Here is an 18,069-nt window from a genome sequence, read left to right on the forward strand (position 1 = left end):
ATTCCTGCAATTAAATGTTTTAATCCAACACCTGAATGTGTTAATTAAATATGAGAAATTTGACTGCACTTCACATGTTAATGAAGCAGTGCCAAACAATTCCATGTCTATTAATGGTAGGAGTGGTGCAGCACTGCCTCATAAATGTATTGTTCAAGTACTTGTCTTATGTGTGGTTTGTCACTACCTGGGATTCCACATATTTAACGTTTGAGAGTTTTCCTCATTGCAGGACTCGGAGTGAGAAGGCGGTGATTGACTGCATCACCCTTCAAGGGTGGAAATTTTCAGGCTGCTGTCAGGAACAGTTCTGATTGGCAGAGAATTAAAGGTCAGGTTGCTAAACACGAATATGTCCGATTCAAGTGCTGAGATTGTGTTATTTTAAGCAGGAATAATGAAAGGTGTTAATAAAAAAAAAAAAGTGTGTTTCTTAAACCAGCCATCCAACAAGTTTCATCCGCTTATCTGGGGGGGTCCAAGTCACAGGGGGAGCAGTCTAAGGAAAGACGCCCAGATGTCCCTTTTCTCCACCGCCTCCTCCAATTCCTTCAGGGCCAAGGCATTCCCAGTCCGCCTAGCAGATATAATCTCTCCAGTGTGTCCTAGTTCTGCCCAGAGATCTCCTCCTGGTTGGACATGCCTGAAACATCTGCACAGCAAGCCAACACTGAGGGCATTCCAATCACAAGCCCAAACCACCTCAACTAGCTCTTCGCAATACAAAGGAACAGCAGCTTTACATTAAGGATCCCCATAAATGTCTGCATTCCTCATCCTACCTCTGAAATCAGTCACCATGTTATGGACTTGCATCTGTCATCTAGTTCTTATGGTCACTACCCAAAACACATGACCATAGGGAAGGACAGTGACATAGACTGAATGGTCAATTGAGCACTTTGCCTTTTGGCTCAGCTGTTTCTTTACCTCCACCACGACTGTCAGGTACAACAAGTGCATGACTGTGGATGCCACTCCGACCCACCTGTTAAATCTCCTGCTCCATTCCTTCCTTAATTTTGATTCATGAACAAGATCCTGAGATACTTCAACTCCTTCGCTAGAGGAAGCACATCTATCTATCTATATCTAATTATATAGTACCTCTCATATCAGTCTACTATATACTGCCTTTCCTATCTATCTATCTATCTATCTATCTATCTATCTATCTATCTATCTATCTATCTATCTATCTATCTATCTATCTATTATACAGTGTCTCTTATATCTATCTTATAATGCCTTTCCCTCTATAATACATAGTGCCTTTCCTATCTATCTACATATGAAATAGTGCCCTTCATTTCTATATATCTGTGATGCACAACATAACCTAATGTCCCACTAAATATGGGAATGTGCTTATATAATGTGTGTTATGGTGTATAAAATCTGTACATTTTGGTTTCCATTATATTTTGTTCGAGACAAGATAACAGATGAACTAAGACAGATCAAAGCAGGTTTTGTCACACCTCACTTTCAAACAGCTGTTTCCTACATTGAAAGGAAGACATTCTGGGGCTCAATTATTTTACAACCCGGGAAAGGATGCTCTGCTGACACCCCAGGCTATTGATTACTTTATGGATGGACATCTGGGATTTATGGCCTGGGAAAGGGAAACAGGCAATATCAAAGAACTTTATTATCTGGGAAAGAGTTTGAGCAAAATTCATCAATCACATTGACAGCCAGCCAATCAGGTGCATGTGTTGTGTAACCAAGGCATGATATTTCATAATAAATATGCCTTGGTCTGGAAGAGGAGCAGAGGAAGGAGAACAGGAGGAGGAAGAAGAAGAAGGAGCAGTAGGGAGGAGGAGAAGAAGAGGAACAGACGAAGACGACATTGGTCGTCAGAAAGGCACCATGAACATCCATTGCTAAATCAAACGCCTCCCTGGGACATTTCATCCTTGTCATTTCAACTTCTTCGTAAGCTTTTCCTAAAGACTATATATATTCAGACTTTCCTATCAGTACTTATTTTCTATTCTTTGTTCCAGTGGAATTATTATTATTCTTGTAATAAATACCATGCTGCTTTTAACTTTCTATGCTTTGTTTTAATTTCTAGAGTGATTGAATTAATAAGTTAAGATTTCTTTGAGCACCTGGGGTAGCCAGATTTTTGCCATTATTTCTGTGCTGCGAGGTTTATAAGGCTGAGAGTGAGGCGCGCCACTCAAAAGAAGGGACAGTATGAGAAGAAGGTATTCTTGGCTGATAAATGGCCTATAGTCAAGAATACTGAGTCTTTGTATGTTTTAATATTTTCTTGGAGACCAAAAGTAACATTTAGGTCTGAGGTCTATTTAAAACATCATATGTTGTCCGTGCCGATAATAAGTAAGTCTCTTGAAGTGCTGAGTGACAGGCTGATGTGTGGTATAAAGTGCAAAGGGTTAATCAGCGTGTGTATGTCATTCATAGGGCACTGTTGTGGTTAGGGTCTGTGTGTGTGTTTATCTATGTGTGTGTGTGTTCATTTTAAAGTGCAACAGTAGACCAACCCGATAACGAACCTGACGAGAACATTTACCCTTGAGAAAACAGGTAAAGGGTAAGTAGAGGGAAATACTACGATAATACAGTGTGTTAATACTGTATTAGTATGAGATGTTTGACTGTAGAAAGACTAGCCACTTATCTGTATATCCAAGTGACAGCACTATTTTTATTTTTATTCATCTATCCCCATCCATTGTCCCCTGCTTATCCGAAGTCGGGTCACGAGGTGAGTAGCCTAAGCAGGGAAGCCCAGACCTCCCTCTCCCTGGCCACCTCCTCCAGCTCCTCTGGAGGGGACCCCAAGGCGTTCCCAGGCCATCCGGGAGATATAATCCCTCCAGTGTGTCCTGGGTCTGCCCTGTGGCCTTCTCCCAGTGGTACATGCCCAGAACACCAACCCAGGGAGGCGTCTAGGGGGCATCCTGACCAGATGCCCGAACCACCTCAACTGACTCCTCTCAAAGCGGATGAGCAGCGACTCTACTCCGAGTCACTCCCGGATAATTGAACTCCTCACCCTGTCTCTAAGGGAAAGTCCAGCCACCCTGCAGAGAAAACTCATTTCGTCCGCTTGTATCCGCGATCTTACTCTTTCAGTCACTACCCAAAGCTCTTGGCCATGGGTGAGGGTAGGAACGTAGATCGACTGGTAAATCGACAGCCTTGCCTTTTGGCTCAGCTCTCTCTTCACCACGACGGACTGCTGCAGAGCCCACATTACTGCAGATACCGCACCAATCCGGCTGTCAACCTCCCGCTCCATTCTTCCCTCACTCGTGAACAATTTTATTTTATTTTTTTTTTTTTTAAGTATAATAAAACAGTAAAAACGTTAACAAAATTCACGAGAAGCATCCATGCATCCACCATACCTTGTCATCTAAATCGTCATCGCTCTCATCAATTTCTTCCATCCGCAGATTCCATTCATATTCTACATGAACATGGGGATTAAATTTTCCAGCTGAAGCTTCCACAAGCTGAGGCATTTAAAAACAGAAATCATGTAAGTTTCAAGATATTTTATTACACAGGTGTAGAAAACAAGCACATAATACCAAATTTATATAAGACACATAGTGACTCAAAAAAGTGAACTTTATCAAGGGCAGGTTTTAGTTGTATGAAACTCTAGGTAAGTCATGCGCATTGATGTCTCTGTCAGGGCACCTCAAACGATCGGTTCCTTTGAAATGCCAGAAGTGGGCAGATGGTGTTCCACTAATTTTTTTTCAAAGTGGTGCAGTCTTACATGTCTTATCATGTGTGGGGGAAAAAAGTGTATTCAAAAAGTATCCAGTATCCTTCATTTTTTCCACTTTTACTCTGTTGCAGCCTTGTCCTAAAAATGTTTAAATTCATTTTTTTCAAGCAACACTCAAAATCCAGAGTGACAAAAAAAAAAAAAAACGGGACTTTAGAAATTTTGGCTTAGTTACTGAATATAAAAACACTTGAAACATCCCATTAACACAAATTATTCAGACCCTTTGCTCTTGACACTTGAAGTTTGTCTCGGGTGCATTTCATTCTTTTGATCATTGCTGAGATGTCCCAACAACGTGTTTGGAGTTAAGGTGGGCCGAATTTACGAGTTTTTTCATAGGCTTTGGTAATTCTAGTGTTAAAAGTTACAGTGGCTATTATCTAATAAAATTGTTAGAATTCTGACATTCAACTCAATTTCATTTTCTGCTGTGGCCTTATTTTCATCTAAGGACTGAATAAAAATAGGAATATTCTGGATATTTCCTATGTAGAAGGAAATGGTCAAACCATACAATCAATTTGTGTGTTTGTCAATATTGTGGCATTCGTAATCAAGTCTAGAAGTTGTAACATTTTTGTCACCCTGTTTTCATTATTGTCTGAATGCTGATTTAAAATAACAAAACCTGAACTGTAATTGTTCGCATGTCCAGTACATGCTATTAAATCAAAAAGTGGTGAAATTAACAAAGCAAACATTAACAGACATGAAACGTTTTCTTGTAACAGTTTCCACTCAGTTAATCAGTAGACTCTACTCTTGTACATCAGTCCAGTCGTCCTCTGCTACCCTTCTGCCTACTTATTTAACTGGTGCATAATAAAAGGCATTTAAGACACTCGACAACAATGCTGGATCTTACTGGCGCTTCGCATTGTGGATTTCTTAGCCTTTTAGCAATGTCCAGTGCAGTCTCTCCATTCTGATTAGCTGTAAGAGTTAAAACAAAAACAAAAAAATAGCAATTTTAGTGTTCACTTTTTGCTTTCATTTTTTTACACATTATGCCACACCATTACTTAGGTATGTTAGTTTTCTTACAGCATTTTCACACACAGTTCATTTGGAGCATTTTTATTTTTTAAAATCTGAAGCAACTGCCCCTGTAGTCTTGTCATTTAGGTAGATGTGAACACACTAATTACACTCTAGTTTGGATTTAAACAACCACATTTTAAAAACAGTTGTCTCAGTGTTGTACCAAGTGAACCCTGGAGTAGTTTGTGTAAGGTATGAATGTCATCTGACATGGGACTGCTCTTACTACAGGAAATACTGTGCATTAGGGGAGACATTTGTAAGCGCTGCACCAATTCTGCATATTTAGGAAAACTAGGAAATGTCAGTATAAAAATGAATACATACAAGTTCACCTAAAACAGCTCAGAAATACCAGTCAATTAGATGAATCCCAGCACCTAATTCCACTTCAGAGCTGCTTTACTCTCTCATATTCTGATCAAATAGCATTGGACCACATCACCAAAATAAATAAATAACTAATAAATCACTTGGAGGATCGAATCGTTTAAACCACATATAGAGGTGGTGTAAAACAAATATCCAGTGTGGCCGATGATCAAACCCCCAAGCTGCACTGGCACAGCTCTGGTCAACCCTTTATATTAATTTTTCCCAGGGAAAAAATTATTTCCGCCCAATAAAAGAAGTTCACAACATACCCCAAGTTTCTTACGTGAAATGTAACCAAACTAACTGGAGATTAAAACAAACTAAATAATCTCCTGATTAAGGACAAAGCAAAGGGACTTCAAATGTGTAATGCCTTTAAATGTTAAGTTGGTTTCCTGGCATAAGCCACAGACATGTGGAACAAGTGACCAAGCAGTGTGGTGGACAGTCGGACTTTAGGGACCTTCAAAGCTGGACTTGATGTTTGTTACCTTCTATTCTTTTTCCAGTTTTCTGTGGTGGTGATCTGTGCCACCACCACCTGATCAAAGCACTGTGATGTCCCTACATTGTCCCTACATTGATGGATTAAAGGCCAGAAGTCCACATGACTGTCATCATCAAGTTCTTCCATGTGAACCCTGAATATCACGAGGAATGACTGAGATCATTTATGTTAGGTACAATGCCTAGAGACGGCTGGGTGGTCTCAGAACCCCTGCAGATTTTATTTTTTTTCTCCAGCCATCTGGAGTTTTTTTGTTTTTTTCTGTCCTCCCTGGCCATCGGACCTTACTTTTATTCTATGTAAATTAGTGTTCCCTAATTCTATTTTCTTATTTATTTTGTCTTGTTTCTCTTTCGTCATTATGTAAAGCACTTTGAGTTACATCATTTGTAAGAAAATCAGCTACAGAAATAAATGTTGTTATTTAGAGGAATTAGGTGGATAGGACTGAATGACCTTCTCTAAACCACTTCGTTCCCCAAAATATCTAGAAATCGCCCTGCTTCAGGCTTCAAACACAGGATACTTACTGATATCTGTAGCTGGCTTGCCCCTCAGGAGGAGTTTTAAACATTCATGTTTCTCATAAATACAACAATAGTGTAGAGCCGTGTTTCCCTTTGAGGTTTGCTTATCTAAGTTGCCACTGTGGGGGGAAAAATTTAAAATAATTTAATGAATACAGAAAATGAAAAGAGGGAAAAACTTTAAATGGAGTATGTTGTTTATACTATAATGTTCTTATTTCTATAGTTTACAAACAATCATTTCTGATATTCGTACATAGCTGAAAACTCTCAAACGATATTTACTTAAAATTAAACACAAAATCACGCTCACATCACTGACCTCAAATACTGACTTAACGAAAGAGAAATTTCACTTCCGGCCTTAGCTCATAGTTTATGTATAAACTAGGAAGGACAATAAAAAACAACAACTGAAAGTCACATTTAAAAATATGAAGTTTCTTGAGTTCTTACAAATCATGACATGCACAAATAATCAACTACTTAATATTTGCAAAACGATCTTACAGACTGTGTACTTCAGTCAATAATTTGACTACCCTTATCATATACCAGAATTAGTTTTCTAATGATATTTTGTAATTGTTTTTTTCGTAACTGTGTTCTGGTCTTATGAATCTGTCTCTTCACTATTTTTAGGACAACCTGAGAAAAAATGTGTGCAATGACTAATAACGGCAGCCATACTGCTGGAGTGACACAGGTTGAGTATCCCTAATCCAAGGGTTCCGTCTAATTTTTTTTTTTTTAACTGATGAGTGAATGTGAACAAAATACATACATACAGTATGTCAAATGGAGTAACTCACTGTGAACCTTAGGAGCCGTGCGGTCCCCTGTGAATCATCTAAAATCATGAAGCTGCAACCAGGAATGGGCACCCTAAGCATCAGGATCGATAACTCTGTAGCAGTTTTAATATGCTGTGCCAGAGGTGTTGGTGATCTTAACAACACCTCTGCGGGATTTCAAAACTGCTGCACGGTACTTGTGTGCGTGCGTGTGTGTGTGTATTTTATATATATATATATATATATATATATATATATATATATATATACATACATACATACACACAGTGGGTACGGAAAGTATTCAGACCCCCTTCAGTTTTTCACTCTTTGTTATATTGCAGCCATTTGCTAAAATCATTTAAATTAATTTTTTCCCTCATTAATGTAAACACAGCACCCCATATTGACAGACAAAAAAAAGAATTTTTGAAATTGTTGCAGATTTATTAAAAAAGAAAAACTGAAATATCACATGGTCCTAAGTATTCAGACCCTTTGCTCAGTATTTAGTAGAAGCACCCTTTTGAGCTAATACAGCCATGAGTCTTCTTGGGAAAGATGCAACAAGTTTTTCACACCTGGATTTGGGGATCCTCTGCCATTCTTCCTTGCAGATCCTCTCCAGTTCTGTCAGGTTGGATGGTAAACGTTGGTGGACAGCCATTTTTAGGTCTCTCCAGAGATGCTCAATTGGGTTTAAGTCAGGACTCTGGCTGGGCCATTCAAGAACAGTCACAGAGTTGTTGTGAAGCCACTCCTTCGTTATTTTAGCTGTGTGCTTAGGGTCATTGTCTTGTTGGAAGGTAAACCTTCGGCCCAGTCTGAGGTCCTTAGCACTCTGGAGAAGGTTTTTGTCCAGGATATCCCTGTACTTGGCCTCATTCATCTTTCCCTCGATTGCAACCAGTCGTCCTGTCCCTGCAGCTGAAAAACACCCCCACAGCATGATGCTGCCACCGCCATGCTTCACTGTGGGGACTGTATTGGACAAGTGATGAGCAGTGCCTGGTTGTCTCCACACATACCGCTTAGAATTAAGGCCAAAAAGTTCTGTCTTGGTCTCATCAGACCAGAGAATCTTATTTCTCAAACTAGCAAACTCCATGCGGGCTGTCATGTGTCTTGCACTGAGGAGAGCTTCCGACAGGCCACTCTACCATAAAGCCCTGACTGGTGGAGGGCTGCAGTGATGGTTGACTTTCTACAACTTTCTCCCATCTCCTGACTGCATCTCTGGAGCTCAGCCAAAGTGATCTTTGGGTTCTTCTTTACGTCTCTCACCAAGGCTCTTCTCCCCCGGTAGCTCAGCTTGGCCGGACAGCCAGCTCTAGGAAGGGTTCTGGTCGTCCCAAACGTCTTTCATTTAAGGATTATGGAGGCCACTGTGCTCTTGGGAACCTTAAGTGCAGCAGAAATTTTTTTGTAACCTTGGCCAGATCTGTGCCTTGCCACAATTCTGTCTCTGAGCTCTTCAGGCAGTTCCTTTGACCTCATGATTCTCATTTGCTCTGACATGCATTGTGAGCTGTAAGGTCTTATATACACGGGTCTGTGGCTTTCCTAATCGAGTCCAATCAGTATAATCAAACATAGCTGGACTCAAATGAAGGTGATCTCAAGGATGATCAGAAGAAATGGAAAGCACCGGAGTTAAATATATGAGTGTCACAGCAAAGGGTCTGAATACTTAGGACCATGTGATATTTCAGTTTTTCTTTTTTAATAAATCTGCAACAATTTCAAAAATTCTTTTTTTTGTCTGTCAATATGGGGTGCTGTGTGTACATTAATGAGGAAAAAAAATAATTTAAACGATTTTAGCAAATGGCTGCAATATAACAAAGAGTGAAAAATTGAAGGGGGTCTGAATACTTTCCGTACCCACTCTATATATATATATATATACTAGCTGTGTAAGCCCGTGCTGTAAAAAGCACAAGGTCCTAGAAACTATTGAAGTTGTCAGAAAAAAAAAATGAAATATCGAGATATCAGGTAATTTTAAGTTTCTTCAGAGGTTTCGTTTTGCCAACGTGCTCACCTCACATGTGTATTAGCGGTGGGAGGAAGAGTAAAAGGGATACCATTTGCCAATGTGCTCGCCTTGCTCCTGTATTAGCCACTAAGCGAGTGACTCTCTCTTCGGAGGTTTCGTTTTGCCGATGTACTCGCGGCGCTTGTGTATCCTCGGAGGTAGAGCCCTCACCCCAACTCTACCTCTCACTTCCGGGCCGGACAGACACACACACTTCCACGCATAGACATTTATATATAAGATTCATTTATTAAAAGGATGTCATAGTGGAAAATTCCACACCTGAGGTCAGATTTATATAACTGAAAGTTTCATGCCAAGTTGTGCACACAAAATTTCTGTTCTTCGGTACAAATAGGCAGCATTGGTGCTCTTAAAAGGGAGCTAAAATACTACAGTCTGTACATCATACTCATCACTTTAGAGGTTTAATATGTTTGTTATGTCAACATACATTAAAATAACAGTGATTTTAATTATTATAGGCATGACTTGTCATGTAGCTGGTTTGGCTTCACTTCCTTACTTGATCAAGGGTATCCCCACAATATCTCATAATATATCTGTAAATATTACAAAATCTGAAAATATACATAATCCAACATACTTCTGGTTCCAAGTATTTTGGATTAGGGATACTCAACCAGTACTGAGTGCCTATGAGCAGGCCCTGCATACAGTAACTGAAAATAGCGGACATAACCCAAATCTAAGCCTCGTCAACACTAAGTAGATATGAATAAAAGAGCAAAGCTCAATTTAATTAAGTTATCCTTATTTGTGTTCTATGCATTGTAAAGCAGCACTGTTGTCTGCTGTTCTACTGGACTCTAGAAACTTTTTCTCTGAAATCCAGAAATGGTTTCTTTCTTGACAGGATCCTTGCTATGTGTGTCTTGTGAGGAGAGTGTTTTGCACCAATAAAGCAGCACACAGCTATTAGTTTGATAAATTGACTAAACTGAATCAGGACGGAGCTAAGTAAACATGATAATATGCCAAAAACACTTTCTTTCAAGTTGTCGCCTGTAAAATCTAAAAGAGGTTTTGCTGAACTTTATTTTTTTCTTATAATATTGGATTAATGTTTTTCTGAATTATCTGGACTTAACCTTTGTACTTAGCATTTAGCTCAATTTTCATGATCATGTCAGGTTTATTCATATTTTTATTTTATGCTTACCTATTCTGTACCAAAAAATCAACGAGATGAAGTGAAGTCTGATCAGCAGTCCGTACAGAGAGATGAAGGGCCGTCTCTCCAGGCTCCTATTAATATACAAATATGGCTTATTCCATGAGAATTAATTACGGCAGACCTAATAAACTACAAACAGCAAATACAATCAAAAGCAAATCACTAATAAACTCAACAGAGTAAATTTCTTACATTCATTTTATGGACTTTAAAATTCAAATAAAACCCAAATTTAAAAATTCACTTTGCAAAACAACAAAACATGAAACTCTATCGCAGCTACTGATAGTAATGGCCACAATTAACACTCTACAAAGTAACTCCATAGGATATGATTTACATCTGCGCTCATGACTCGAGAATGCGTTCTTCTTAGATTCCATAATTGCAACAACTTCTTGCTGGGTTGGAACCATGGATGCTACTTCTTTGTATTTCCTGGCTTACTGTGTTTCATGAATAGATGTTGTATCCCAATAAGCATAACCCTAACGGCTCACTGAATAACTGAACCATTGATACGGCAAGTAAGCCGGGCAGAACTATTGGGTTTTGTGTCGTTCCCTCTACTGAGATCCTATTCATGAGAAAACTTGCGTTAAAATTCTGGTATTTTTCAAGTCAAAGTTATTTCTTTACTAACATGGTAGTTATGCATTTGCCAGGCATAATTGTGTTCTAAAGTTAGGTACTTTCCATAGTTTAAAAAAAAAATATCTTGCCCATTCTGGCTATTTACAATTGAGGATATGGGGCAAGGAAAAGCTTAAAAACTTAGCAAATACGTCCATTTTTCAAGCCAAGTCAGTTGTCGAGTATTGATCCATGTCTTCTGTGCTAGTGACATAAGTTTGTGACAACAAAAGTGATCTGGAAATACTCAACATATATTCCGGGTGCTATTTTTGTCACGGTAAGGATACATTTTCTATTGCTTTTGCAAATTCCCACATAAATACAGAAGTAAATCAAAATGATACCAACCATGACGCATGAAACACTTACTGTGATCTGGTCTGTCGAAGAGGTGAAATATTGTTGCCCAGGAAGACCAAGTGCTGAGCTGTGTGGCACATGGCTGGTCTTCTTTTAAAATGGCTGAATGTTATAATATTGATTTTTTTTGTTCTAAAATGACATGTACAAACTGTCCTACAATGTGTGTTATTGCAGATCAATACTTGACAACTGTCTTAGCTTGAAAAATGGATGTATTTGGTAAGTTTTTATGCTTTTTCTCCATGCCCCATAGACTACAATGTAAAGCACAAGTCCAGGCAAGATATATTTTTAAAGTGATTAAATGTAAGAACACAATTTCAAGAGGCAAATTCACATATACCATTATGGTGAAGAAATAACTTTGACTTGAAAAAACACCAAACTTATTTATCCTTCAAGTTGGGTTAACTGTGAATTTTAAAAATCTCATCGGGATGAAAATAAGTGGTTGTAACGGTGGGGTGGGGTGAAAGAGACAGACGAATGCATCACTCCAAAACATCTGATGACATCTCTACAGTGAGGCACCGCCATGAGTGGCAGCCTTTCCAGCAGCTCCGTGTAGGACTTTATCTTCTTTATCTTTCTACCTTTTTCTCTATCTCTCTGATCACTCCTACCACTTTCTTTTATGTGGACTTGTTTCCTGGACACTTTTTTTGGTTCAGTTGTGAATTTCCCCTTGGGGATTAATAAAGTATCTATCTATCTATCTATCTATCTATTATATAGTGCCTTTCCTATCTATCTATCTATTGTGGTGTGTGGCCGGCTAAATATTCCTGCCATCACCCCCAGGCCGCCAGGTAGAGCTCTCCCAACAGCGTGGACGTTCCCCGAATTCCAGCAGGGCCTCATGGACTTTGTAGTTTATATGCACAGCTCTGCTGGATACCATGGGGACCACCAGGAGTCGCTGTGGGGAGGCTGCCGGACCCTTACTTGCCCTATAACCCAGAGGTGCGTCATGATCACATGACAAGAGGAAACGACGTGCTTCCGGGTTGAAGAAAGGAGCTTTTTATCCGACCCAGAAGTGTTCATGATCACATGGACAGAAGGGAGAAACACTTCCGGGTCAGGGACTATATAAAGGACTCTGGGAAACCAGTACACTGAGCTGAGCTGGGAGGAAGGGTGGCGAAGTGTCTGGGAGTGTGGAGGATTGATTATTGATTATTGTATTGTTTATTGATTAGTTTATGTGTATTGTGGAGTGGAGGGTGCTTTGTGCACTGTATGGTTCAAATAAAAGTAATATTTGGACTTTTACCTGGTGTCTGGAGTCGAGTCAGAGGGTTCAAGAGGACGACAAGGGCCTCAATCTGCGACACTATCTATCTATCTATACTACACATGCAAAATTTCATGAAATCCAATCAGCAGTTTTTGGTGTTGGCCCTCCCATTTGTGACACTGAACAACAATTGAAATTCTTGAAACTCCACAAAGCCTACATTTTAAATTGCATGAACAATAATATAAATACAACATTTTGTCAAAGTAGATACAGCTGTTTCTGAGTGAGGCACTATTTTTCTGTTGGTCCCCCAATCAAACTACAGACACCTCCACTACCCTGTCGTTGTTTCTGTTAGCAGGGAATGTTGCCTTCACTGTGAGAAGAGTCAAACTGAAATAATATATGAAATTCACTGCTGATGGATGAAGAGTTTTGCCATTATAAAGCAGTGTTGGTTTTGCCCCAAACCCCCTTTGCTCGATGGAACTTTAGAAAGGCTTTAGAGTCGAGATTTTAAGATGTCATCAGAAGTTTTGGAGTGATGCATACGTCTGTCCCTTTCACCCCACCCCACCATTCCAACCACTCATTTTCATCCCGATGACATTTTTAAAAGTCCATGGAGCTTGGAATTCAAGCAGGCTCAGCTTTATTATACATACAAAATTTCATTAAGACCATCCTAGACATTTTGGACTAATGCAGATTTTGGCTTGCCCCCCCATTACAACCACCCCTCCTTGATGAAATCTTTCAAATGCCATATACAGTAATCCCTCCTCCATCACAGGGGTTCCGTTCCAGAGCCACCCGCAAAATAAGAAAATCCGTGAAGTAGAAACCATATGTTTATATGGTTATTTTTATATTGTCATGCTTGGGTCACAGATTTGCGCAGAAACACAGGAGGTTGTAGAGAAACAGGAACGTTATTCAAACACTGCAAACAAACATTTGTCTCTTTTCAAAAGTTTAAACTGTGCTCCATGACAAGACAGAGATGACAGTTCCGTCTCACAATTAAAAGAATGCAAACATATCTTCCTCTTCAAAGGAGTGCGCGTCAGGAGCACAGACTGTCAGAAAGACAGAGGAAAGCAAACAAATCAATAGGGCTGTTTGCTTTTAAGTATGCGAAGCAGCGCCGGTACAAAGCTGTTGAAGGCGGCAGCTCCCACCCCCTCCGTCAGGAGCAGAGAGAGAGAGACAGAGAGAGATAGAGAGAGAGAGAGAAAAACAAACAGTCAAAAATCAATACGTGCCCTTCGAGCTTTTAAGTATGCGAAGCACCGTGCAGCATGTCGCTTCAGGAAGCAGCTGCACAGAAGATAGCAACGTGAAGATAATCTTTCAGCATTTTTAGACGAGCGTCCATATCGTCTAGGTGTGCGAACAGCCCCCCTGCTCACACCCCCTACGTCAGGATCAGAGAAAGTCAGCGCAAGAGAGAGAGAGAGAAAAGTAAGTTGGGTAGCTTCTCAGCCATCTGCCAATAGCGTCCCTTGTATGAAATCAATTGGGCAAACCAACTGAGGAAGCATGTACCAGAAATTAAAAGACCCATTGTCCGCAGAAACCCGCGAAGCAGCGAAAAATCCACGATATATATTTAAATATGCTTACATATAAAATCCGCAATAGAGTGAAGCCGCGAAAGGCGAAACGCGATATAGCGAGAGATCACTGTACCTTAAATTCTAAACAGGAACAACGGAAACCTACATTTGAAATTTGTAAAAAATTGGTTTTCCGTGATTAGTAAACAAACAAACAAACACAAACAGACATAAAATGAGCTCTGAGGGTTAAAATGACATCCTTGGTGTGCAAAATGGATGAACAACATGAAGCAAAGACAGGCAGAGGGTGTTATTATTTAGGAGGCCTCTTAGCCAGGGTCTGTGACATTTCTTTTGACTTTCTCTTTTTAAAATTTTAACTGACTGACTGTCTGCCTGAAGAAGGGGCCTGAGTTGCCTCGAAAGCTTGCATATTGTAATCTTTTTAGTTAGCCAATAAAAGGTGTCATTTTGCTTGACTTTTCACTACATTCATAATGGCTAACACGGTAGAACACCCTAGTACTATAGTTAACTAATTAACTCAGGGACATATTGTTGGTTTCCATTTATGGTTAATCAGCTTCTATCTTGTTCTTCATGTGTTTTAACAAATCTGCAATTAGTTCTGTATTTAGTAATTAGTATAAGCTGTACTTGTAATTTAAGTGAACTTGTTCACGGTGCTCCGGGCCTGCACGTAGTGAAGAGCACTATACAAAAAAAATAAGTTATACTGTATTGTATTTTATTTCTATATGAAATGCAGTTTCACTTCATGGAGGAGTCTCCAATCCCACAAGCAAGCTTTCTGTATTTACTTCACAACTTCCTATGATCATTCTGAGCTTGAAATCTGCCATTAGCTATGCTCTTTATAAGCAGTACAGATTCTGAACGTCTTACTAAATATTTGCAGATATTAATAATAAAATGACGAATGCTACTGATTCGTGCCACTAGTCTTTATGTTACTAATGTAAGCAGCATGAAGACCTCAGTTGTGTCACTTGCTTTTCACTTCCTAACAAGATGTACCGATTTATTGATCTGACGTACACTTAGATAACAATTTAGATAAGAGACATGATATCACCTTACCTCTCCAGTTTCTGGTAGTGGCTCCATTAATTCTACACCCTCTGCATAGACTTGTATTAGTGCAAGTAAATCCCTGGATTTTACAGCGTCTAGCAATTCATTCATTTTAGCTGCCGCTGACATGCAGGTCTTCCTAGCAAACTTGTGATCCACATATTTTGCAGTAATAAATTCTTTCCGTGCAGTCCTGGAAAAAAAAAAAAAAAAAAAAAATACTTAAAATACTTGTTACTGAATGTCAGTGCTGGCAACACGATAACAATAAAAGGTCTCTCTTCTGTGACCTAAGGATTTAGAAGTTGATGTGGATATTGAAACAAAATAAAGCGTCTCTGTAAACTGAACTCACACTGCAGTGCGAGGTGCCAATTTCCAAGCACTTCAGATGTATCTTTAGCACTCACTTGCCACTTTCCCTCCGGCTTGTACTTATTCTACTTACACTGACACAACCCAAATAGTCTCGAGTCACAAAATGCTTGAAACAAAGGGATATTTTGCAGAAGTATAGTCTGGCACTGTGTGCTATTTGCTGTGGTCTAAACATGTATTTATTTAAATTAAATCACACAGTGCATTGCACCAAACGGGTGACCCAGAGGAGATCCTCCCCACCTTATCTTAACAAACTTATATGTGTCGAGCTTTGCAAACTGCTGTAAATTATACCAACGTCGTGACTTGGCTGAACGTCAATCACACAGGAGAATCACAGAGGTCATCAGTTGGGTCTCCTCTCTCAAATAGTCTCTCGCTGGATTTAAGGCCCACGACACTGAGAAGGTTTCTACAATGCATGTGACGTCTTACATGCATCCCCTCTCCTTTTCTGATGACAGAGGCTCAGCCAATTTTACCCCCCCCTCCTCATTACTATTACTAAAAACCATTAATAATATAAAACTAACCCCCTATATGAGCCTATTCTGCCAACCTCAGAGGTAAACTCCGATCGGAGTCACACAGAACCGACTCGTACTGCGAGCTTATCTCGGCAACCTCTCAGGTAAATTCAGATAACATTATAGTTTATAACTAATTGCATTCTTTTGCATACACACAGTTCATTTTTCTCTGTTGCATGATATAACATTTAGTTATTTATAATACCGGTCAAAAGTTTTAAGACATCCCTGTTTGTCCAGTTTTTATTGAAATACTAGCTGTCCCCTACGGCTCCACCCACGTAGTAGTGAAACAGGACAAACTTTAAAAATCAATAAAAAAAAATGTAATTTGTATTGAGAAGAATTTACATCGATAGCTTTCGCATCTGAGGGCCTCCTGATATACAGTATTTTTGGTTTTGTCATCAGGGGTGAGGACATTTATGTTTCTTGGGGAACTAACCCGGGAGAAAGCGATGTGAAGCTGACTATGAGAGAAGCCCGGTGAGCTAAGATCAACCCCTGCCAACTTGAGTGTCTGTCCCTGGGCCTTGTTAAATGACATTGCAAAGCAAAGCTTCACCAGGAACTGTAATCTCTTGAATTGAGAGGGCATGTCCGTCACAATTAGCGGAATGTGAGGGACTGAAACCCTCTCGCCAATGCCACATCAGACCGACTCGAACGGAGGCTGGCACGTGAGTGAAGAGGGCCCCTGCTTCCCCATCCCATCTCCAGCTCCATTAATGTGAGTTGTGATATCCTTCACATCTTCCACATATCCTTGATGGCCAGTGTGATGTGCTGGGCTGGTTATATCACCTTAAGAGGGGACCACTGAATCAACAAGCTAATTAAAAGAGCATGCTCAGTTATAGGAAGCACTGGACCCTTTGAAGGTAGCAGAGGAGGAGAGAATGAAAACAAAACTGAGTGCCATTATGAACAACGCTGCACATCCTCTTTGTGATCCACCAACACTTTCAGAGGACAAATCATTCAGCAGACGTATGTGAAGAAATGCAATGGGGGCTCCTTTGTACCAACAGCAATATGCCTGCACAGCAGCTCACTGTTACTGTGACAGGCAAGTCATATGTTTTCTTTCTTTTGAATCTTTCTTGCTTTATAGTTATTCCAGTGTGTGTTCAGACCAAAGTGTGTGTGTATATTTATTTATTTACTTATCTACCTATTTATGTATATACTGTATTTATTTAAAGACCTCCTGTAAAAAGCCAAATTTCCTCCTGGGGACAAATAAAGTTCTATTTATTTATCTACTTGCTGTCCCCCAGGGAAAACAGGACAAACTTTAAAAATCAACAAACAAACAGGCATTGCTGGCTAAGCGGAGCCAAGGTACACTTCAAAACGTGGCCAGAGGCAGACCGATTCGAACATAGGCTGGCGCGTGAGTGAGGAGGGCTCTGCCTGGCTCCCGCCTCCCAATCCAACTCCCCTTGGCCCACAGCCCATCTCTCTCGGATTCACACAAATAAATCGGTGACACAAGCAAACTCTGATACTTAGCGCAATGAAAAAATGTGCAAAATCAACCGGAATGTTCAAGCAAACAGCAGATCTAAATCCGTTAAGTAGTTCTCTCGTGAAAAGCAGACAGACAGATAGACAGACATTGGATTTTAAATATACAGAGATGTACCTATTGCAGTTCAATAATGATATGATGAATATATTCTGGGTCAGAAATCATCAAATGTGAGTTATCATTAGCACTAGTATCTCACCCAGGGTCAGGTCCTGCCTTAAACTCCATCATGCTGGGTCAGGCTACAGACTCCAGGTAATGGATAAAGAGAAAGAGGTCACATAATAGCAGAGCATGAAGGGTATTATAATGCAGAAACTTGTAAACTGAATATAAAATACGGTCTACTTACATATCACTTGTTGGAGTGGGCTTTGGTGAAGGACATGGTAAATTCCCTTCCATAATTTCATTAAAACTACTGTTTCCTACATTCTTGGCCAGCTGAAATACAAGA

At 39.8% G+C, this 18,069-nt stretch overlaps 1 protein-coding gene across 1 annotated transcript in view; it reads right to left on the minus strand.

The window, feature by feature from the left end:
* The window catches only part of LOC114653844 (arf-GAP with SH3 domain, ANK repeat and PH domain-containing protein 1-like), a 354,271-nt gene that overhangs the window by 38,302 nt on the left and 297,900 nt on the right, over positions 1-18,069 (minus strand). The window contains 6 exon segments of the mRNA XM_028804406.2: positions 3,393-3,500; positions 4,653-4,720; positions 6,242-6,357; positions 10,254-10,339; positions 15,174-15,360; positions 17,965-18,056. Of these exon segments, the coding sequence (XP_028660239.2) occupies positions 3,393-3,500; positions 4,653-4,720; positions 6,242-6,357; positions 10,254-10,339; positions 15,174-15,360; positions 17,965-18,056 (657 nt within the window).

This window comes from Erpetoichthys calabaricus, chromosome 6 (assembly GCF_900747795.2).
Source record: "Erpetoichthys calabaricus chromosome 6, fErpCal1.3, whole genome shotgun sequence".
NCBI lineage: Eukaryota > Metazoa > Chordata > Cladistia > Polypteriformes > Polypteridae > Erpetoichthys > Erpetoichthys calabaricus.